The sequence below is a fragment of the Aricia agestis genome, chromosome 17 (genome assembly GCF_905147365.1).
Source record: "Aricia agestis chromosome 17, ilAriAges1.1, whole genome shotgun sequence".
Classification (NCBI taxonomy): Eukaryota; Metazoa; Arthropoda; class Insecta; order Lepidoptera; family Lycaenidae; genus Aricia; species Aricia agestis.
In genome coordinates this window covers 6066466-6083343 of record NC_056422.1, presented here as the reverse complement: position 1 = coordinate 6083343, position 16878 = coordinate 6066466, and the positions used below count along the sequence as shown (strand labels likewise).

Genomic DNA, 16878 nt, shown 5'->3' with positions numbered 1-16878 from the left:
AGGCCAACACGGTACACCTGAACTCCTTTATTTTAGAACGCCTTCTGTTGTCAACTTGTCACATATATTAGAAATGCAGTAGGAGTTCTATAAGATAAGATAGATTGATTATATTATTAAGTATACCAAGTGATCATATTATTAAACATAATATTCTAACGTATTAAAAACTATAAACAAAAACATAATAACTAATAAGTATGATTAGTTCTATGTTACAATGAAGTAAAAAATAAAACGCCATCTGTTGAATCGTATTAGAACTAAAATGTTCATTGTATCGATATATTTCTGGATTTTTTATAATATTATACATAAAATATATTTAATATTTTTGAATTTTTTTTTTAATACACATCCAAGACCCAGGAACATTGAAAACTTTTTGTTCCGCCTGCGGGACTCGAACCCAGGACCCCCGGGATGAGCGCTGGCCACGCGCAATGCGAATTCATTTTCATCGATATTTTCATGGAAATAAGATATTTTCCCACATCAAAATGTAGCCTATGTCCTTTCTCAGACTCTAGAATAACTGTGTACAAAATTTCATTGCAATCGGTTCAGTAGTATTGGCGTGAAAGCGAGACAGACAGACAGACAGACAGACAGACAGAGATACTTTCGCATTTATAATATTAGTATGGATTGACGACTCTGAGATCTGTCCTCACGGCTGGTGCGCACTTCGTAGGGATAGAATGTCGTTGGGTGGTGCAGTTCTTTTAGCGGCGCGTTCCGGAATCACATTAACAAGATGTCATCAACTCGAAACGAACCATGGTGAAGACCTGTGGGACTCCTTCCTCTATCATGGTACCTCAGTGCATATATGTGTAGTTTACATGAAGCCATCTGCGACTGACAACGATTATATGACATGGTTTTGTAACGTTGAAGGATTTATACTGAATATAAAAGGCCATGTTGTAATTTTAGGTGATCTAAATTTAAATAGTGCCTCTGTATCTATAAAAAATTATTACTGTTATTTCCTAAGTTTTTGTAATTTATTTGACGTGAATGATGTGATGAACATGCATGGGAGCAAGTTAGATGTGGTGTTGGTGCAGAAGGGTGTTGATGCGGGTTGTGACTGACGTAGTCCAGGAATGGAACTGGTTCCGATCGACCTCTACCACCCACCCCTTGATATTTCAGTTAATACTATCTCAAGCAAATCTAGAGAGACCATAGAGCCTAGCAACATTGATGGACTTCGGGATTACAATTTTAGTAGAGCTGACTTTCTCCAGCTATATCAGTCCTTGAATTCCACTCCATGGCGCGAGGTCCTAGATTACACGGACGTTAGTTTGGCTACTGATAAATTCTATAGGTTATTGTACAACTCTTTTGATACATCAGTTCCTAAGAAAAAGAGGCGAGTCTCAGGCAATAGACGTTATCCAGTTTGGTTCACCGCAGCAATAGTTAATAGTATTCGCATAAAAAATCGTTTGCACGCTAAATGGAAACGTACACGCTGTGAGCGCACTTACTCTGACTTTAGATCCTTGCGATCAAAAGTAAAAATCGACATTCAAGCCGCGTATACCTCACACTGTTCTTCTATTGAGGGCAGATTGTTCAAGAATCCCAAGCAGTTCTGGCAGCACATAACCAACCTTAAATCTAAAGGAGGTTTCGAACCAATAGTGTCATTTAAGGGTATCCACTATACTGGAACAAAAAGTGCTGAAGCATTCGCTCAGTACTTTTCGAGTGTTTTTCTGCCTCAAGTGCCAACATTAGATCCAAATTGCTTGTGTGATGTAGGTGTGGGTTTCGACATTCCTCTTCCTTCGTTAACTCCTGCTAATGTTGAAAAGGCAATTAACAAACTCAAAGCCCAAAGCTCGATTGGTCCTGATAGCGTACCTCCATATATTTTGAAAGCGTGCAAAAGTATCCTGGCCTCTCCTCTATGTCACCTATTTAACAGATCGCTCAGCTCTGGAATATATCCCAGGCAATGGAAACTATCGAGAGTCGTTCCCATCCCCAAAACAAGTAACACTCAATCAGTTGAAAATTATCGACCTATAGCAGTCATACCCACTATCGCAAAGGTGTTTGAGCTGGCGCTTCATAATATCTTAATAGAAAAGATTGGTGAATTACTCTCGGACGCTCAGCATGGTCCGACGATCTGAAGATTATAATGGTAATAAAATCATTGCTTGATTGTTTACTTCTCCAAAAAGATTTGGATGCTGTCTACCGATGGAGTATTTTGAACAATCTGCTGTTTAATATGAGTAAGTGTACCGTTATGACATATGGAAGGAAGTTACGGCCTCTTGTATTTAATTACACAATGGACGGGCAACCCTTGACTCGAGTCTACAACACAAAAGACTTAGGGGTATACTTTGATAAAACCCTTACATTTAAAGACCATATTGCAGCTATTGCCAAAGAAAGTTTCAAACGCTTAGGATTTGTTCTCCGTAATGTGAGGGATTTTAAAAATCCCAATGTAATTAAGTTACAGTATAATACATTAGTACGCAGTAAATTAGAAACGGATGCCTGTGTTTGGAGCCCTCACACAGATGCATCAACACTGATGCTTGAAACAGTACAGAAAACATTTTTAAGATTCCTGTACAAAAGAGTTCATGGATATTATCCTTATATGTACCCCACGAACTTCCTTTTAGGTATCCTAGGATACCACTCACTAGAGGTCAGAAGAGGTGTGGACCTAGTACTAATAATTTTAAAATTTCTTCGTGGACTTATAGACTGTCCAGAACTTCACACCCTCGTTTGCCGTTTGTTCGTGCCCGACAATTATCGCAGGTACCGCTCTTGCCGTCGGCCTAAACTATTTGCCTTACCTGTTTGCAATTCTGTCGCGAGAGCAGATTCCCCACTGTGTCGTGGTTTAGACGTGCTCAACACTCTCCTGTCTACCAACCCCGAGTGTGATATATTTGCTGACAAGTGAATGGATATAAGGAAAGTATGTGTGAAATTCTACGAGGGAAAGTATGCAAGAGCTTCTACTATTGTCTATTAGTTAAGTTGTTATTTTAATTATGTATTAATATTATCTTAGTTCTAGGTTAATTAATGTAATTTGGGTTCAACCCGTTTTAATTAACTGTAAATAAATAAATAAATAAATTTAACTATAACAACGCCTCTGGTGCAACCCACCCTAAACGTTTTTATTTTGGCCATTTTAACGCGGTAGGTATAGAGAGCCATAAATGGTGTATCGACACCTAAATGGTGTACATTTAGTACTTTAGTAATTACTTAACTATTAAAGAGGTGGAGCTGCCATAGGCCGTAGGCTTTCTATCGCCATAATATCGTGAAGGTGTAAATTCGAAACAAAATAGCAGTAATAACAAATGAAACCATCACAATGTCTGCAGTCAGGTATCAGCATCTTATCGGCGTAATCGGAAATTAAAAATTGGATTAAATAGTTATTCGCGCTGACAAGAACCAAGTTATTTTTGATCAATTCCGTCTTTCGTCTTGCCTATTCTATCACTTCAAGTGACGCGTCGAATACAATGAAACATAATAATATCATAGTCATAGTTCGCCAGAGCGAGATTCCCCTAACTAAAACTAAACTAAAGGTAACTTTACTTAAAAGGGGGTCTCAAAAATAAAGTTTTTGAATAAATTTTGTGAATAAAGATTTTTGAATTTTTTTTTTGTATTTTTTTGTATAGTGCCTTATTATAATGTATTTGAATAAAACTAACCATTTATTCCAGTGAAATGAACTTTCTAACATCACCTTTAGTACCGTCTATTCAGCCTAGACAGATAACATTCCTATGTAGCGGGCATCACACGCACGTCGTTTAAACAGTTGACCGCAATGCGCACGAAATCTTCGGGATTTACGGACCAACGTGAGTTACGGCTCGAATTACCGCCAAATCCCACACCAAATTAGCATACATTTATATTATTGCCGTAAACGCTGTGTTATGTAATCAGGCGTATAATGTTCAAATTGGAGCGAAGGCCGAAATTAACTTCAAAACTATACAATTCCACTAAATACCTACTATATCATTCCACTTTTGTATGTAATTCTATTATGTATTTACAGTAATTTTAGAATTGAGATTGATTAATCAGATGATAGCAAGAATTTTAACCTGTCTCCATTTTCTGCACAAAAACTGAATAGGTATTTAAGCGGCCACTCCACTATGACCAAGGACTGAGAAATAAATAGGCTATCATGAAACTGTAGAAGGTCCGTCGTCGGTCTAAGAGCTTCGGTCTAACCGGCCGCCTAGAGTCTAGATGAGCAATTTTATTGTGAACATCGCGTATTGCGTAATATTATTGATCGTCTAGGGTTGATATTGAACATCACGCGCCTTCAATATAATTGTCAAATAAACTGTTCAATAAAACTTAAGCGTGATATTGACAATAAAATTGCTCATGTAAGGCGGCCGATTAGATTGCCCATGATTGACGTCAATTCTGTATTCTGTAGACAGTTGGGCAATCATGGTAATACATCAAAGCCCAACAAGAAGAGAGGATGAAGGGGTCTTTAGAGATCGACATTATATTACGAAAGATCCCGCCTTTATCCATACGTCAAACTACCACCATGCTCTAGTTAATCTCTACCGAATACGCCTACAGAAAGATGTATGATGACAAATTGGACTATATGGTCCCTCGGGGGGCCGTAATGACCCGCTAAGGGTCGTTTTGCAACACCAGGGGTCGGTGTCAGCAGAAAGACAATGAGGGTCCAATGTTCGTAAAGGGACCAACGATAATCGCTAAGTTTCAGCTAACGAAACTATGCGGACTTTCAATACTGTTTCAGTTTTTCATATACTTGGAAAAACAGTGTTATAAAGTGTGTAATAACGTTGAGCCGCACAATAAAAGGTTATATTTTTTGTTACAATGTATTAGCAACAAAACCTAATGTAGTTTCGGACACTATTATGGCTGATTTGTAATTTTGTTTGTAAGAGGGAGATGCCAAGGTAGATATACAAGGTACAAGGTGACGTAACAAAATATTGTGAATTGTTATAATACTTCAGGGTGCATGAGTCCCCTGTATAGAGTTCACTGTGTAAGTAGCAGCGCTGAAAGAGGAACTTTTTTTTACTTTTGTATGGAAAAATTCATGTTCTCATGAGTCATGAATGACGCAGGCGCGCTTGCCTATACAAATGAAAAAAAATTGGTCTTTCAGCGCTGCTACTTTTACAGTGAACTAATAATATAATAATATGTAAGGGACACATACACACCCAAAATAAAAAAATATTATCACTATGTTTATTTACACACTATAAATTAATAAAGACTCCACAAAAATTTACCCCTAAAATAAAGCCTTTCTTCTCTCAATTCTTTTTAACCTCTCGTCGCCTAAAAAGCCCTTAATACAGTCAACAATGTTTTGACCTGACCTGTATAACCCCGATGATTCTGCCCTCGGAATTCTTGATGGCCATGCACAGGATGGTGTTGTGTTTGAAGCCCACGTCCTCATCCACGGACGGGTCGAACCGGGGATCCGAGTACGCATCTGGTATGTTCACCGTCTGAGAACATAGATGATCTAGTTAGTTGGACGAAAACACAAACAAAATAGCTTTTCGATCTTCTGTTTAAAGAGATAATAATAATAATAGCTCCCACACCGGTTTCGGTGCAGGTGGCCGGTTTCATTGAAACCAGGCCAGCTACGCAGGAGTAATTTTATAGTACCCAAGTGTGTGCGCAGTACAGAAGAGCACTCTCTATTCCTTTACTCTCATAACCCAGTGGGACGGAAGACCGACACGACTGGCGAGAGATCAGGCGCAGGACCGACTTTTTACATGCCCATCAAATGCATGGTGATCAGCCTGCATTGTCCTAACCAAACTTGGAAATAAGATGTTTCCAACGCGGGAATCGAACCGACGACCCCCGAGTCAAAAGCCGCGCTCTATTCCACTAGACCACGTAGGCGTTAGAGAGATAGTGCACACATCAGTTGCTGAAACTGACTGAAATAACTACAAAGAAATAGCGAATCAAGTTCATTGAATTTTTTATTATTCTACAATAAGAGAGAGACGATGTTTATATTAACTAGCTATTTGACCGAGCTTTGCTCGGTATTCGATTAAATATATATATATATATATATATATATATATATATATATATATATATATATATATATATATATATATATATATATATATATATATATATATATATATATATATATATATAATTCGGTTCTCAGGCAGTATTACAGTCGGCAATTTAATAAGAACTTATGTCTTCACGGCTTTCTCATTAAGCTTAAGTGAGCGAACCGATTTGTATGTTACTTTGAGTTACAGGAAAGAAAAGCGTTTCTCGCACGTCTCCAGTGCCTTAAATGCCGAATTTCGCAACAATAGACAACATTGAGATCTCTACACCAAACACTCCAAAGGAACATCCTTAAGACCCAGATGCAGTCACCAGCCAACAGAAAAAACATAGGGGGATGGTATCCTCTCACCTCTCCAGTAGTAGCCACGTATCCCGTGATGCCGATGTTGATGGGGAAGCGGCTCTCGTAGGGGGAGGTCCGGGGGGTGCCGGGCTCGTCGTCATCCCCCGCCTCCAAGTCGAACACCCGGGAGAAGCTGCCCTTCGACGCCTCGTGGACTAGAAGTACCTGGGGACGAGAAAAAGGTAGGTCATATCGTATCCAGCTTCCCGTTATCAAAGTTTTCTGAGTTTAGTGACACAGTGCAATGAAATCTCCATACGAGTACTAACATTGTAAATCTGAAACACACTTTCATGTGCAGGTTAGTCTATCAGTTTAACCTATTCATGCTCAAATCACTTAACCGATTTGGGTGGAACCAGGTAAATGTACTTTGGGTTTAAATAGTATAAAACCTAATGGGGATTGTCCATTTTTTTTAATTTTGCTCATTACAAAAACATTTCGAGGAATAAGGTCAGTGATCGTTTTTCTGTATATAAACGAAAAAATACCCATTAGTTACTTATATTTTTGAACAAATATGTTTAACCTTTGTTTGACCTTCAATGGCGTTAAATTAGCAATAAATTCGACCAAAATTACGGTTCGAACTTTTGGTAAGCTTCTTGTATCAGCTTTCACATAATGAGAACTTGCATTTGACGAACCGGCCATTATAAATAAGATTGAAAGGAAAAAACATACTGCAGAGGTCAATAATTATTGGCCGCCGATGATGACGTCAGAGCGAAACTTTAAAAATTTATTGAGAAAAAACTAGCCACTGAATTTCAAAATTATTTAATTTATATTCTGAAAATACCCTATTTTAACGAAAAAAAAAATAAAAAGTACATATGATTTTTTTTGGACAATGCCTATTGCAATGCAATTATAAGTTGTAGGCAACATTGGTGGCGTAATGTCGAAAAAGCCTTTTTTATGAAATAAGGGGGCAAACGAGCAAACGTCACGGTCACCTGATGGAAAGCAACTTCCGTCACCCATGGACACTCGCAGAATCAGAAGAGCTGCAGGTGCGTTGCCGGCCTTTTAAGAGGAAATAGGGTAATAGGGGAGGGTAGGGCAGGGAATAGGGTAGGGGATTGGGCCTCCGGTAAACTCACTCACTCGGCGAAACACAGCACAAGCGCTGTTTCACGCCGGTTTTCAGTGAGAAGGTATTTCTCCGGTCAAGCCGGCTCATTCGTGCCGAAACATGGCTCTCCCACGTATAAACTTTGAAAATAAAGCCAAGTTTGTGGTCTATTCAAAGTTCCTTCTGAGTTTCTACTCTAGTGATCTTTATGTCGTTGGCACAAAGGCCCTTTCTGAGGTAAAATTATTCTCAACGCACTGTAACGCCTTGAGGTAAGTTTTTGTACTTCGCAAGTATAAAAGTATTGACTGTGTTGTTTCTTAGGTCCACTTGCGCCTGTGTGGGTTAAAGTGGATAGGATATCATATTGTCTACCTTGTTGTTCGTATTAAGAGGAGTCCACACCGCCCTTTTTTCCATACAAACGTTGTCCCCTATTTCCTCCCTGGATAATGCTAATAGAAATATATTTTTTTCCTGAATATCAACGGCCACTAATACAATGTCCCTATGTTTTCTTTTTTTCATAATTTAATTATTAAACAAGATATGAACGTTCAAAAGCCCAAAAAAATGGCCAGATTTTCTACTGTTCTCAATCATCCAGAAAACAGATTTGGCTAGATTATACAAAAGAAAAAAAAACAAAGAAACACAGCTCAAGCCTTTCTTTAATCTTTAATGAAAAAAGTACTTAAATCGGTTAAGTTTTGGAGAAGGAATCAGGGGACAACGAATCGTTGATTTTCTGCAGTTGTCTGAGGGTTGAGGTAAGGGAGACAGCTATAGATATTACACGTACTTTTTTTTCATTTCTCTAGCCCCTGGTGTATCCTCTTAATGAAAGAGAAAGCATGATATTTTGACGGACGATTAACAATAACCCAGACTGGCGCACGTGGGCCGTAGATTTGGAATTAAACAAAAAAGATTGTAAATTGTAAATGTACTCAGCCTGGGGGTACTTAAAAATAAATTTGGCGCTAAAACGGCCCGAAATTTATTTCAGTGCAAAGAAAATTCCGTTATATGGCGCTAGATTTTACAATAAAATTCTCAATAAAAATTCCTTTCTTTCTTTTAACAAAAAACCTTTTTCAATAAAAATTGCGTAGCAGAAATCCCTATGGGAAAACCTTTGGGCGTTAGATTTAGAGAAATCATGGTTTGTAAAAATTAAATACGATTCCCTACGGTCGAATAAAAGTATAAAACACGTGAAAATTGTTCACGTTATAAATGACTATTGAAAATATTTTGTTAACATAGACATTAGTTTTTTTATTGCGAACTAGCTCGCTATATTTCTGGTACAACAAAATTTGTTTTAGTAGCGATTATAATACATACAATATTTTTGGTTCTTCTGTATTTGGTGAAAAACAAGAATTATTTTATTATTTTTACATTTTAAAAGTTTAAATACGTAAACATCTTGCGTGCCGTATGTCGCAGCTAACTGGTTTGCTCGCTGCGCTCGCTCGGCTCCCTCAGTGTTGTGGTCTAAGTTCTTACCTAACCAACTTTTGGACTTTCTGGATTGTGTTTGTTTTGACGGGGAGCTGTGCCCCCCGAACCCCCCTTTCACGGGGGCTGCGTCCATCCATTTCATAATCCCGTAATTTCTCCTCGAATATTTGTTGAAATTTTGATTCACTCGTATGTGCCTCGACAATTTTTGTACACCTGCTAGTTGACGCCATATTGTAAATAAAACGCACCTAGCGCCGCAGCGGTGCGCGCTGAACTACTTCAATGAGACGGCGGCTTTTGAATCAGCTGTAGTGTTGAACGTTTTGAGCGACTAAAATATTCAATATAAAAGCTAGACGTGTGATTGAATGGCGTTGTTCAGTCAAAGGGCTAGCTGTCTGATTGAACGGCTATTTAAAGTCGGCTGCGACATGTACATAATTTTGTAACATTTTCATTAGTGTCCGACCGAAACTGATTTTTCAGCCGAAACCGAAACCGAAACATGGTAAAACATTTAAAATTACGATAATTTAATGAAATTTATTGATTTTTAACATAAATTACAATTTTTTAAACTAAAGAAAAAGTACCACATTACATTTTTTACTTTTTGCGACATTCCGTTTTTTTATACGATTCCAAGTAGATGCGTTTCGTCTCATTCACAGCAAATCTGATTTTTATCTTCTAAACGACCAATATTCGAGTTTTAACTTCATAAAACACATGTCCTGTCAGTGTAGTGTATGGCAGATCGAAAAACATAGGCGAAAAAATTGTTAAGTTGACAGTTTTGCACAGATATGCGTTTGGTTAGCTTATTTATCGTTTCTTGCTATTTGCACAGTATAGCAATATTAGTCCCTACAGTAACGAAAAGCCTTTGATGTCGCACGATGCCGCCACCGATGACAGGTACCGAGCAGATATGCCAGGGTTGCCACGGAACGGGAAATAAAATAAAAATAAAATATTGCGCTTGTAATGCAAATGTTATCATTTAATCTGTTTAACCAGCGTGTTATATTTACATATTATATCGTACTGCCAGATATTTACGTGAAACTTTATTTTAATAGATGATTTTAGTTCTCTATTTAAAAATTTAATTAACCCATCATATATCAAGCCCCATAAGCTCACCGGTGAGCGAGACACAATAAAATAACAATAGATTTCCAAGGATCCATGAATCACGATCGAAGGATTAATAATGAAGACGCATTCGAAATTTCGAATGTCAGGTGTAAGAGAAGCACTTCAAAACCAGGGATGTCAGACTTACCAATTTCTTGGTACACATACCAGGTTTTGGTTCCACGTACCATGTACCAAGACTACTCGGTCCTTGTACGCAAAAATACCAAGATTGGCCCTTGACCGACCAAAATACACTGACCATATAGAATAACCGGCAAATTTCAAAGATGCATGTAAAAAACATTCCAATCAGATTTCCTTTATAATATAAAACTTTTTTATGGCAAGCAGTCTCGATAAACAGTTGTGTTTTGTGTAAAAATGTTTTTTCGAAATCTCAATTTGTTTACTTCGGACTTCTTTTCTATTGTTTGGTTAAGCAAACGAACCCTCGTTTCTTATAAAAATCTTCTTTTTTCCAATATATTTTACATTTTATACCCGAATTATGCAGTATAATATCAAAAAGATAATGCAGTTCAAAATGATATTTCTTCCATGCGTTCGATGATTACTGCCCTCTATTAATACACACACTGGCAAAATTAGCGGAACATTGGTAAAAAGGGCCAAAACTTGAACTCAACTGGGCCGGGCTGTCTGAAAGCCTTTTTTATAGCTTCTAAGCTCATTCAAGAAATAAAATATTGAACAAAACTGGCAAGTTGACAGGTTTTTATAGCAATTATACCCTAATAAGTGTTTTTCGATTATTGACGTTGTAAGTGTTCCTGATAAGAATGGCGTTTTAGCGGGGTGCAAGGTATGCTCAGCTCATTTGATTGTTTGGTTTTTGGAAGAACACATTGCTTAGATACAAAATTAGTGATTTCCCAGCATCTGCGACAGCTAGAGCTGTAACCACGATAGAGAAAGGTCACACCTACCGTTCGGTCAGTCAGGCCTTAGGTGTGTCGGCTTCCGTGGTTCATCGTAACTTTCAAGGCTTCAGAGAGACTGGATCTTACGTTCGGAGACGAGAACAAGGCAGATATCGGGTGACAATGGTTCAGAATGACCATTTTGTAAGGAAACAAAACTTAAGAAATCGACCTCAAACTGCTATGCAGACACGAAACCTGTCGGAACAGGTCCAAGATGAACGTGTAAGTGATTGTACAGTAAGAAGAAGACTCAAATAAGTTAAATTAAACTCAAAAGTGCCAGCAAGGGCACCAAAACTTGAGACAGGACACCGAAGAGCCAGGCTAAGATTTGCGCGTGAACATCAAAATTAGACAAGTGAGTGAAATCTTGTGCTGTACAGTGATGGGAGCAAATTCTGTGTACATTGTATTGACAGGCGATAAAGAATGTGGATAAATCATAAGGAAAGCTACAGGCCATCAAACTTACCGGAAACAGTGGCCTATGATGCAGGCTTCGTAATGGTTTGGAGTTGCATATGATTTGGAGCCCGCATGGAGCTGATGATTATAGATGATGGTACTTTGACAGTACAGAGCTATAGCACCGACATCCTGGAACTGCATGGTGTGCCTTTTACACAGTTTTAGGTAGTTATTTTCAATTTTATGTGCGTCCATAGAGTAAGAAAATCGGGCATTATTACCTAAACGATGCTGGCGTAGCCCAGGTGGAGAGGCCAGCGTGGTCTACGGATGTGGATCCGATTGAAGACGTGTGGCACATCAATGGGTGAACGGTACGAGTTAAAACTCCAGCTCCAAAATGAGTCCAGGAGCTCGAGTTGGCGCTACTGGAGGAGTAGGAGAATATCCACAGGAAATGATTGACAATTAAAATGCAAGCATGGAATGGCGTATCCAGGCCCTCTTGAGATCCATAGAAGGCATTACACCAGCATTACACGCTTTTAACATGGCATTTCTTTAATAAAAATGAAGAATTTATCTTAAAAACTTACTACTGAAATTTATAAGATTTTCTTAATTTTTTTATTTTTGCTGATTTTTTTCTATTTTTCACGTTTTTATGCCCTAAATTCATAATAAATTTATTTTTTAATAATCAATTAGTAAATAAATAAATAAATATATAAAAATCAGTGAACAATTAAAAAAAAATTGAAAATTTTGTTATGTTCCTCTAATTTTGCCGGTGTCTTTAGTATACGAAATTAAATTATTATTTTTTTTCACTGGGATGCGATTTCCGACACAGTTTATCATCAGTGTTCGCAGCGCCGGAGCGGAGCACAGGCGTACCAGTTTTCTGTCTCCGATACCAGTTTTCAGCCAGGGATTTTCAAGTGGCCGTCTAACATCCCTGTTCAAAACTCTTATTACGTGCGCGGTAAGGGCGGTCCAAAGGACAAAATGTTACACTTGGTGTGTGTACCTAGCTAGGTAGGTACTAATTAGTATGTAACAGGGTATTTGACCGATTTTTAATTTATTCTATATTGCTTCTCTCCTTGTTACACTTCTTACAACGTAAATAATAAAACAGAGATGCAAATAAATGCCACCAAGGCCAACACAATATTAGTGTAAACTGTGAGCCGATATTTATGAAAATTTAAATCCTTTTTGTTTTTTGAATCAGATTTACATCCGTACACTGAACATTTTTTATAATATCCCATTGTTTATAAGATAAATTATCGTTTTACAACACAAAATTCGTAGACAACGCGCCAACGTCACCCCTGTGGGCGCAGGTATACAAACTCCGCGAGTTTGTGTACGCGAGCCCGCGCCACCCGCTTCCCCGTGGGTACCCCTCCGTTGCTCTGCGCAAGTACATTCGTTTCACTACTGTAGGGATATGTCATATTGCTATACTGTGCTATTTGTTACTAAAACAACGTGACAAGGCTCAAAGATGATAAAAAATGTGTAAAAATCATCAGTCAAACGTATAACGTAAACTTAGATTCATTCATCGCGATTAAATGAAGAATGTAAAATCTATTTGAAACAAAACGAGATTCACGCGTTCGTTGTTCAATGGGAACTTAGTTTAATAAAACGTTTAAGTGTGATTGGTGAAATTCCCCTTAATTCTTAATTAACGCTTAGTGTACACTAAATTGGTTGTACACGTTTAAACGCGTCTATAGCACCAAATTGCATTTCACTAACATAAAGTTCACAACAAATCCGAGTTTTATCTTCAGAACGTCCAATGTTGCACGGTTAAACTTCATTAAAGCCGTTAAAGTCCTGCCAGTGTAGTGTCATGGCGAATTGAAAATCATAGACGAAAAAATGATGCGTTTGGGTTGTTTATATATCGTTTCTTGCTTTTTTATTGATCCCCGTAGGAACGCGTTTAATGAGAACTAAGTTTTATAAAACGAAGTTGTGCGATTGGTGAAATTCTCCCTTAGACATACTACTGAACGACGTACTACTGAAAACAAAATCAATAATTGCAGTATATTATTTTTATGGGAGACATGGACACGACCGCAGTCGAAGTTCAAAACGAAATGACTAAGCAAACTTGCAGTTGACGTCACATTTTTTTTCTCCAGAAGGCGTTTTGCCACTAAACCTGAAAAATATACTGAGGGCCGCAAGAGTGATGCTTACGGGGAAGTCGGCTAGATAAGATTTTAGCAGGGTAGGAACGGTTTAAGTCCTAAGAGATTGCGTGTCCAAAAAAAAAGGGTGAGGTGAGATGATTTACTAGATAAATCTCACAAGATATATCCTAAGATATCTTATAATCTAAGAGTCAAACAAAATTCTTAAGTAAATAAAGTACAAACACAATATAATCAATTTATCATAGCATTTACTAAATCGTTTGTTTGGGAAACATTGTTAAAATAGCACGTAATTTGCCAACAGTTATAATATATTAAATAAGCCTGCTTTTATCGTAGAAATAAAATTCAATAATATAATTTCGATAAAAATAAGTTAAGACACTTTAATGAAAATAAAACGAAGTGCTAATTTTTGATTTGGGACTAATCTGGAATACATAATCTCAAAACATGTTTAAATAGATGGTGGCGAACTGAGCCAGGGCCTCGCTGGCAAGCAAGCTCGAGTTAACTGCGAAGTTTACCGAACGATGCATGAGTTTCGGTTTCGGTTTCGGCTATATTTTGGCCGAAACCGAAACTAAGGCCGAAACTAGATTTTTTGGCCGAAACTGGCCGAAACCGAAACCGAAAGTTCGGTCATCACTAATTTTCATTTTATGAATATTTGTTTCATATTCAAAGTATTCCAACAATTTTCCGAACTTATCACAAATCATCGTCTAATATCGTAATTAATATGCCTCTAGTTCTTTAAATACTAGTTTCTGAAAGCGAATAATAGTTTTTTTATTCGCTTTCTTGCTAACACTTTGGGATCCAGCCAAGATCATGTCTTGGGCTATACAATGTACACAATATATAAACCTACTTTCGTACAACATACCAAGTATAATATTATGTTGTAGCAAGAGCGAAGCCACGTAGCTCCTTTACGTTGCGTTGACGGAATAACGGCAGTATGCACCGCGGTGTGCTTGTGGCGTCGCAAAAATATACTTTGTTTTTGCGGCGCTTTTTTTATGAAATAAGGGGGCAAACGAGCAAACGGGTCACCTGATAGAAAGCAACTTCCGTCGCCCATGGACACTCACAGCATCAGAAGAGCTGCAGGTGCATTGATGGCCTTTTAAGAGGGAATAGGGTAATAGGGGAGGGTAGGGATGGGAATAGGGTAGGGGATTGGGCCTCCGGTAAACTCACTCTCTCGCCGAAACACAGCACAAGCGCTATTTCACGACGGTTTTCTGTGAGAACGTAGTCTTTCTCCGGTCGAGCCGGCCCATTCGTGCCGAAGCATGGCTCTCCCACGTTCCCACGCGATGCCAAAATCAAGTGTTATGGGGTTCATGCGATGGTATACCACGTCAGCGCGTCAGTCACAATCCTAGTAACATTATGAAAGTGTATCTGTCTGGCTGTTACCTCTTCTGGCTTAAACCGCCGAACCGATTTAGCTGAAACTTTGTGTGAATATAAGGGGTTTTCCAATAGGGACTTGACAATTTTGAATTTAGTTTGTGGACGCACCCATTCACTTAACATCGACCTGAAACTGGCAGTTTATTCAGTAGACATAACATTTTTATCATGGTGAAGTACATGAACGAACAACTTCTGCAAATCTTAAAAAAATTACTTCAGAAATTCGAAAAAGGACATAGGATAGTTTTTATCTCGGCAAAATGTACGGTTCCCGCGCGAAAAAAGGAATTTTTGCGTAACATGCGTCATCTATAAAACGTTAACCATAAGAGCGACGATGTACGTTGCGGCTGAACGATGGAAAACGTGAAATTCTCGGGATCTTAGACAATAATGCGGACTAGACATTATAGTTTCTCAGGAAATCTAGACTCGGTTTTTACAGATTCATAAGGCCGGAGCCTACTTCGCAAGATAAAAGCTCCAGATTACGTTTAGGAGTCCTAAAACCATTGGCTAGGACGGTCGTAAAATTAGACTTTCGATGTGCAATTTTTTTTTCTGTCTGTCGATTCCAAATTGTGTTATTTGTTTTTTAAATTAAGATGGAGGTCTGGTGTCCTGAAATACAGGCTATGCCTAGCTTAGGCATCAGTCTTCCACAAAATAGTTAATTGTACTTCACTTATTTGTAATAATATTGTGTGTTTGTGGTGAGAACAATAAATAATTTTTCATTTCATTTCATTTTACCTCAATAAAATATTTTTGCGCTAACAAAAGGTCTTATATTCCACATTACTAAATTTAGACGTCCTAATTGGGATCCTAAAAATAAGACTAATTAGGAGCTCTCATTCCACTAATCAAAAGCCACACTTCTTGCGATTTAGAACGCTAATTATGATCCTAACTTTCTAAATGTTATTTCACTTGACTTTTACTTACTGAATCAATTTAGTCGTCTAAATTTAGTAAGCTGGAATAAGTTAAACTTAGCAACTTCGAGTAGTAATTATACAAATACAAAAAGTTACATATTTATAATCATTAATAAATATTAATGCTACTTTCATTTCCTTTACCATACACTATTTGGATCCAGCGAAAGCCAAAAGTCGTTTAATATAGACTTTGCCAACACATATTTAGAAGTTCTGACAGACTATGGGAATTGAACAGATAATGTGGATAGCGGATAGCCGCAGGCTAGGAAACTTCACCGACTGAGCTTGATTGTAATTGGAATGAGAAACTATACCCGCGAGCTAGTGTAGCCAGACGCCAGTTGAAATATATAAATTCGTTGGTGAAAAATTTGCTAGTACATAGGGCAATATAAAATAACTCCCACACCGGTTTCGGTGGCGGTGGCCGGTTTCATTGAAACCAGGCCAGTTAAGCAGGAGTAATTTTATAGTGCCCAAGTGTGCACAGTATACATAAAGAGCACTCTCTATTTCTTTTTCTCTCATAACCCAGTAGGACGGAAGACCGACACGACTGGCGAGAGATCAGGTGCAGGACCGACTTTTTACATGCCCATCCGACGCATGGATCATCTTACTTGTCAGACAATCAGGTGATCAGCCTGCATTGTCCTAACCAAACTAGGAAATAACATGTTTCCAACGCGGGAATCGAACCCACGACCTCCGAGTCAAGAGCCACGCTCTTAACCACTTGACGACG

General features: G+C 38.1%; 1 protein-coding gene across 7 annotated transcripts in view; it reads right to left on the bottom strand.

The window, feature by feature from the left end:
- The window catches only part of LOC121735454 (dual 3',5'-cyclic-AMP and -GMP phosphodiesterase 11-like), a 248934-nt gene that overhangs the window by 22333 nt on the left and 209723 nt on the right, over window positions 1–16878 (bottom strand). For all 7 annotated transcript variants that reach the window (XM_042126285.1, XM_042126284.1, XM_042126288.1 and 4 more), the window contains 2 exons: window positions 6530–6688; window positions 5436–5570 (listed from right to left, as the gene is read on the bottom strand). In XM_042126285.1, coding sequence (XP_041982219.1) covers window positions 5436–5570; window positions 6530–6688 — 294 coding nt within the window. The remainder of the gene's footprint in view (window positions 1–5435; window positions 5571–6529; window positions 6689–16878) is intronic.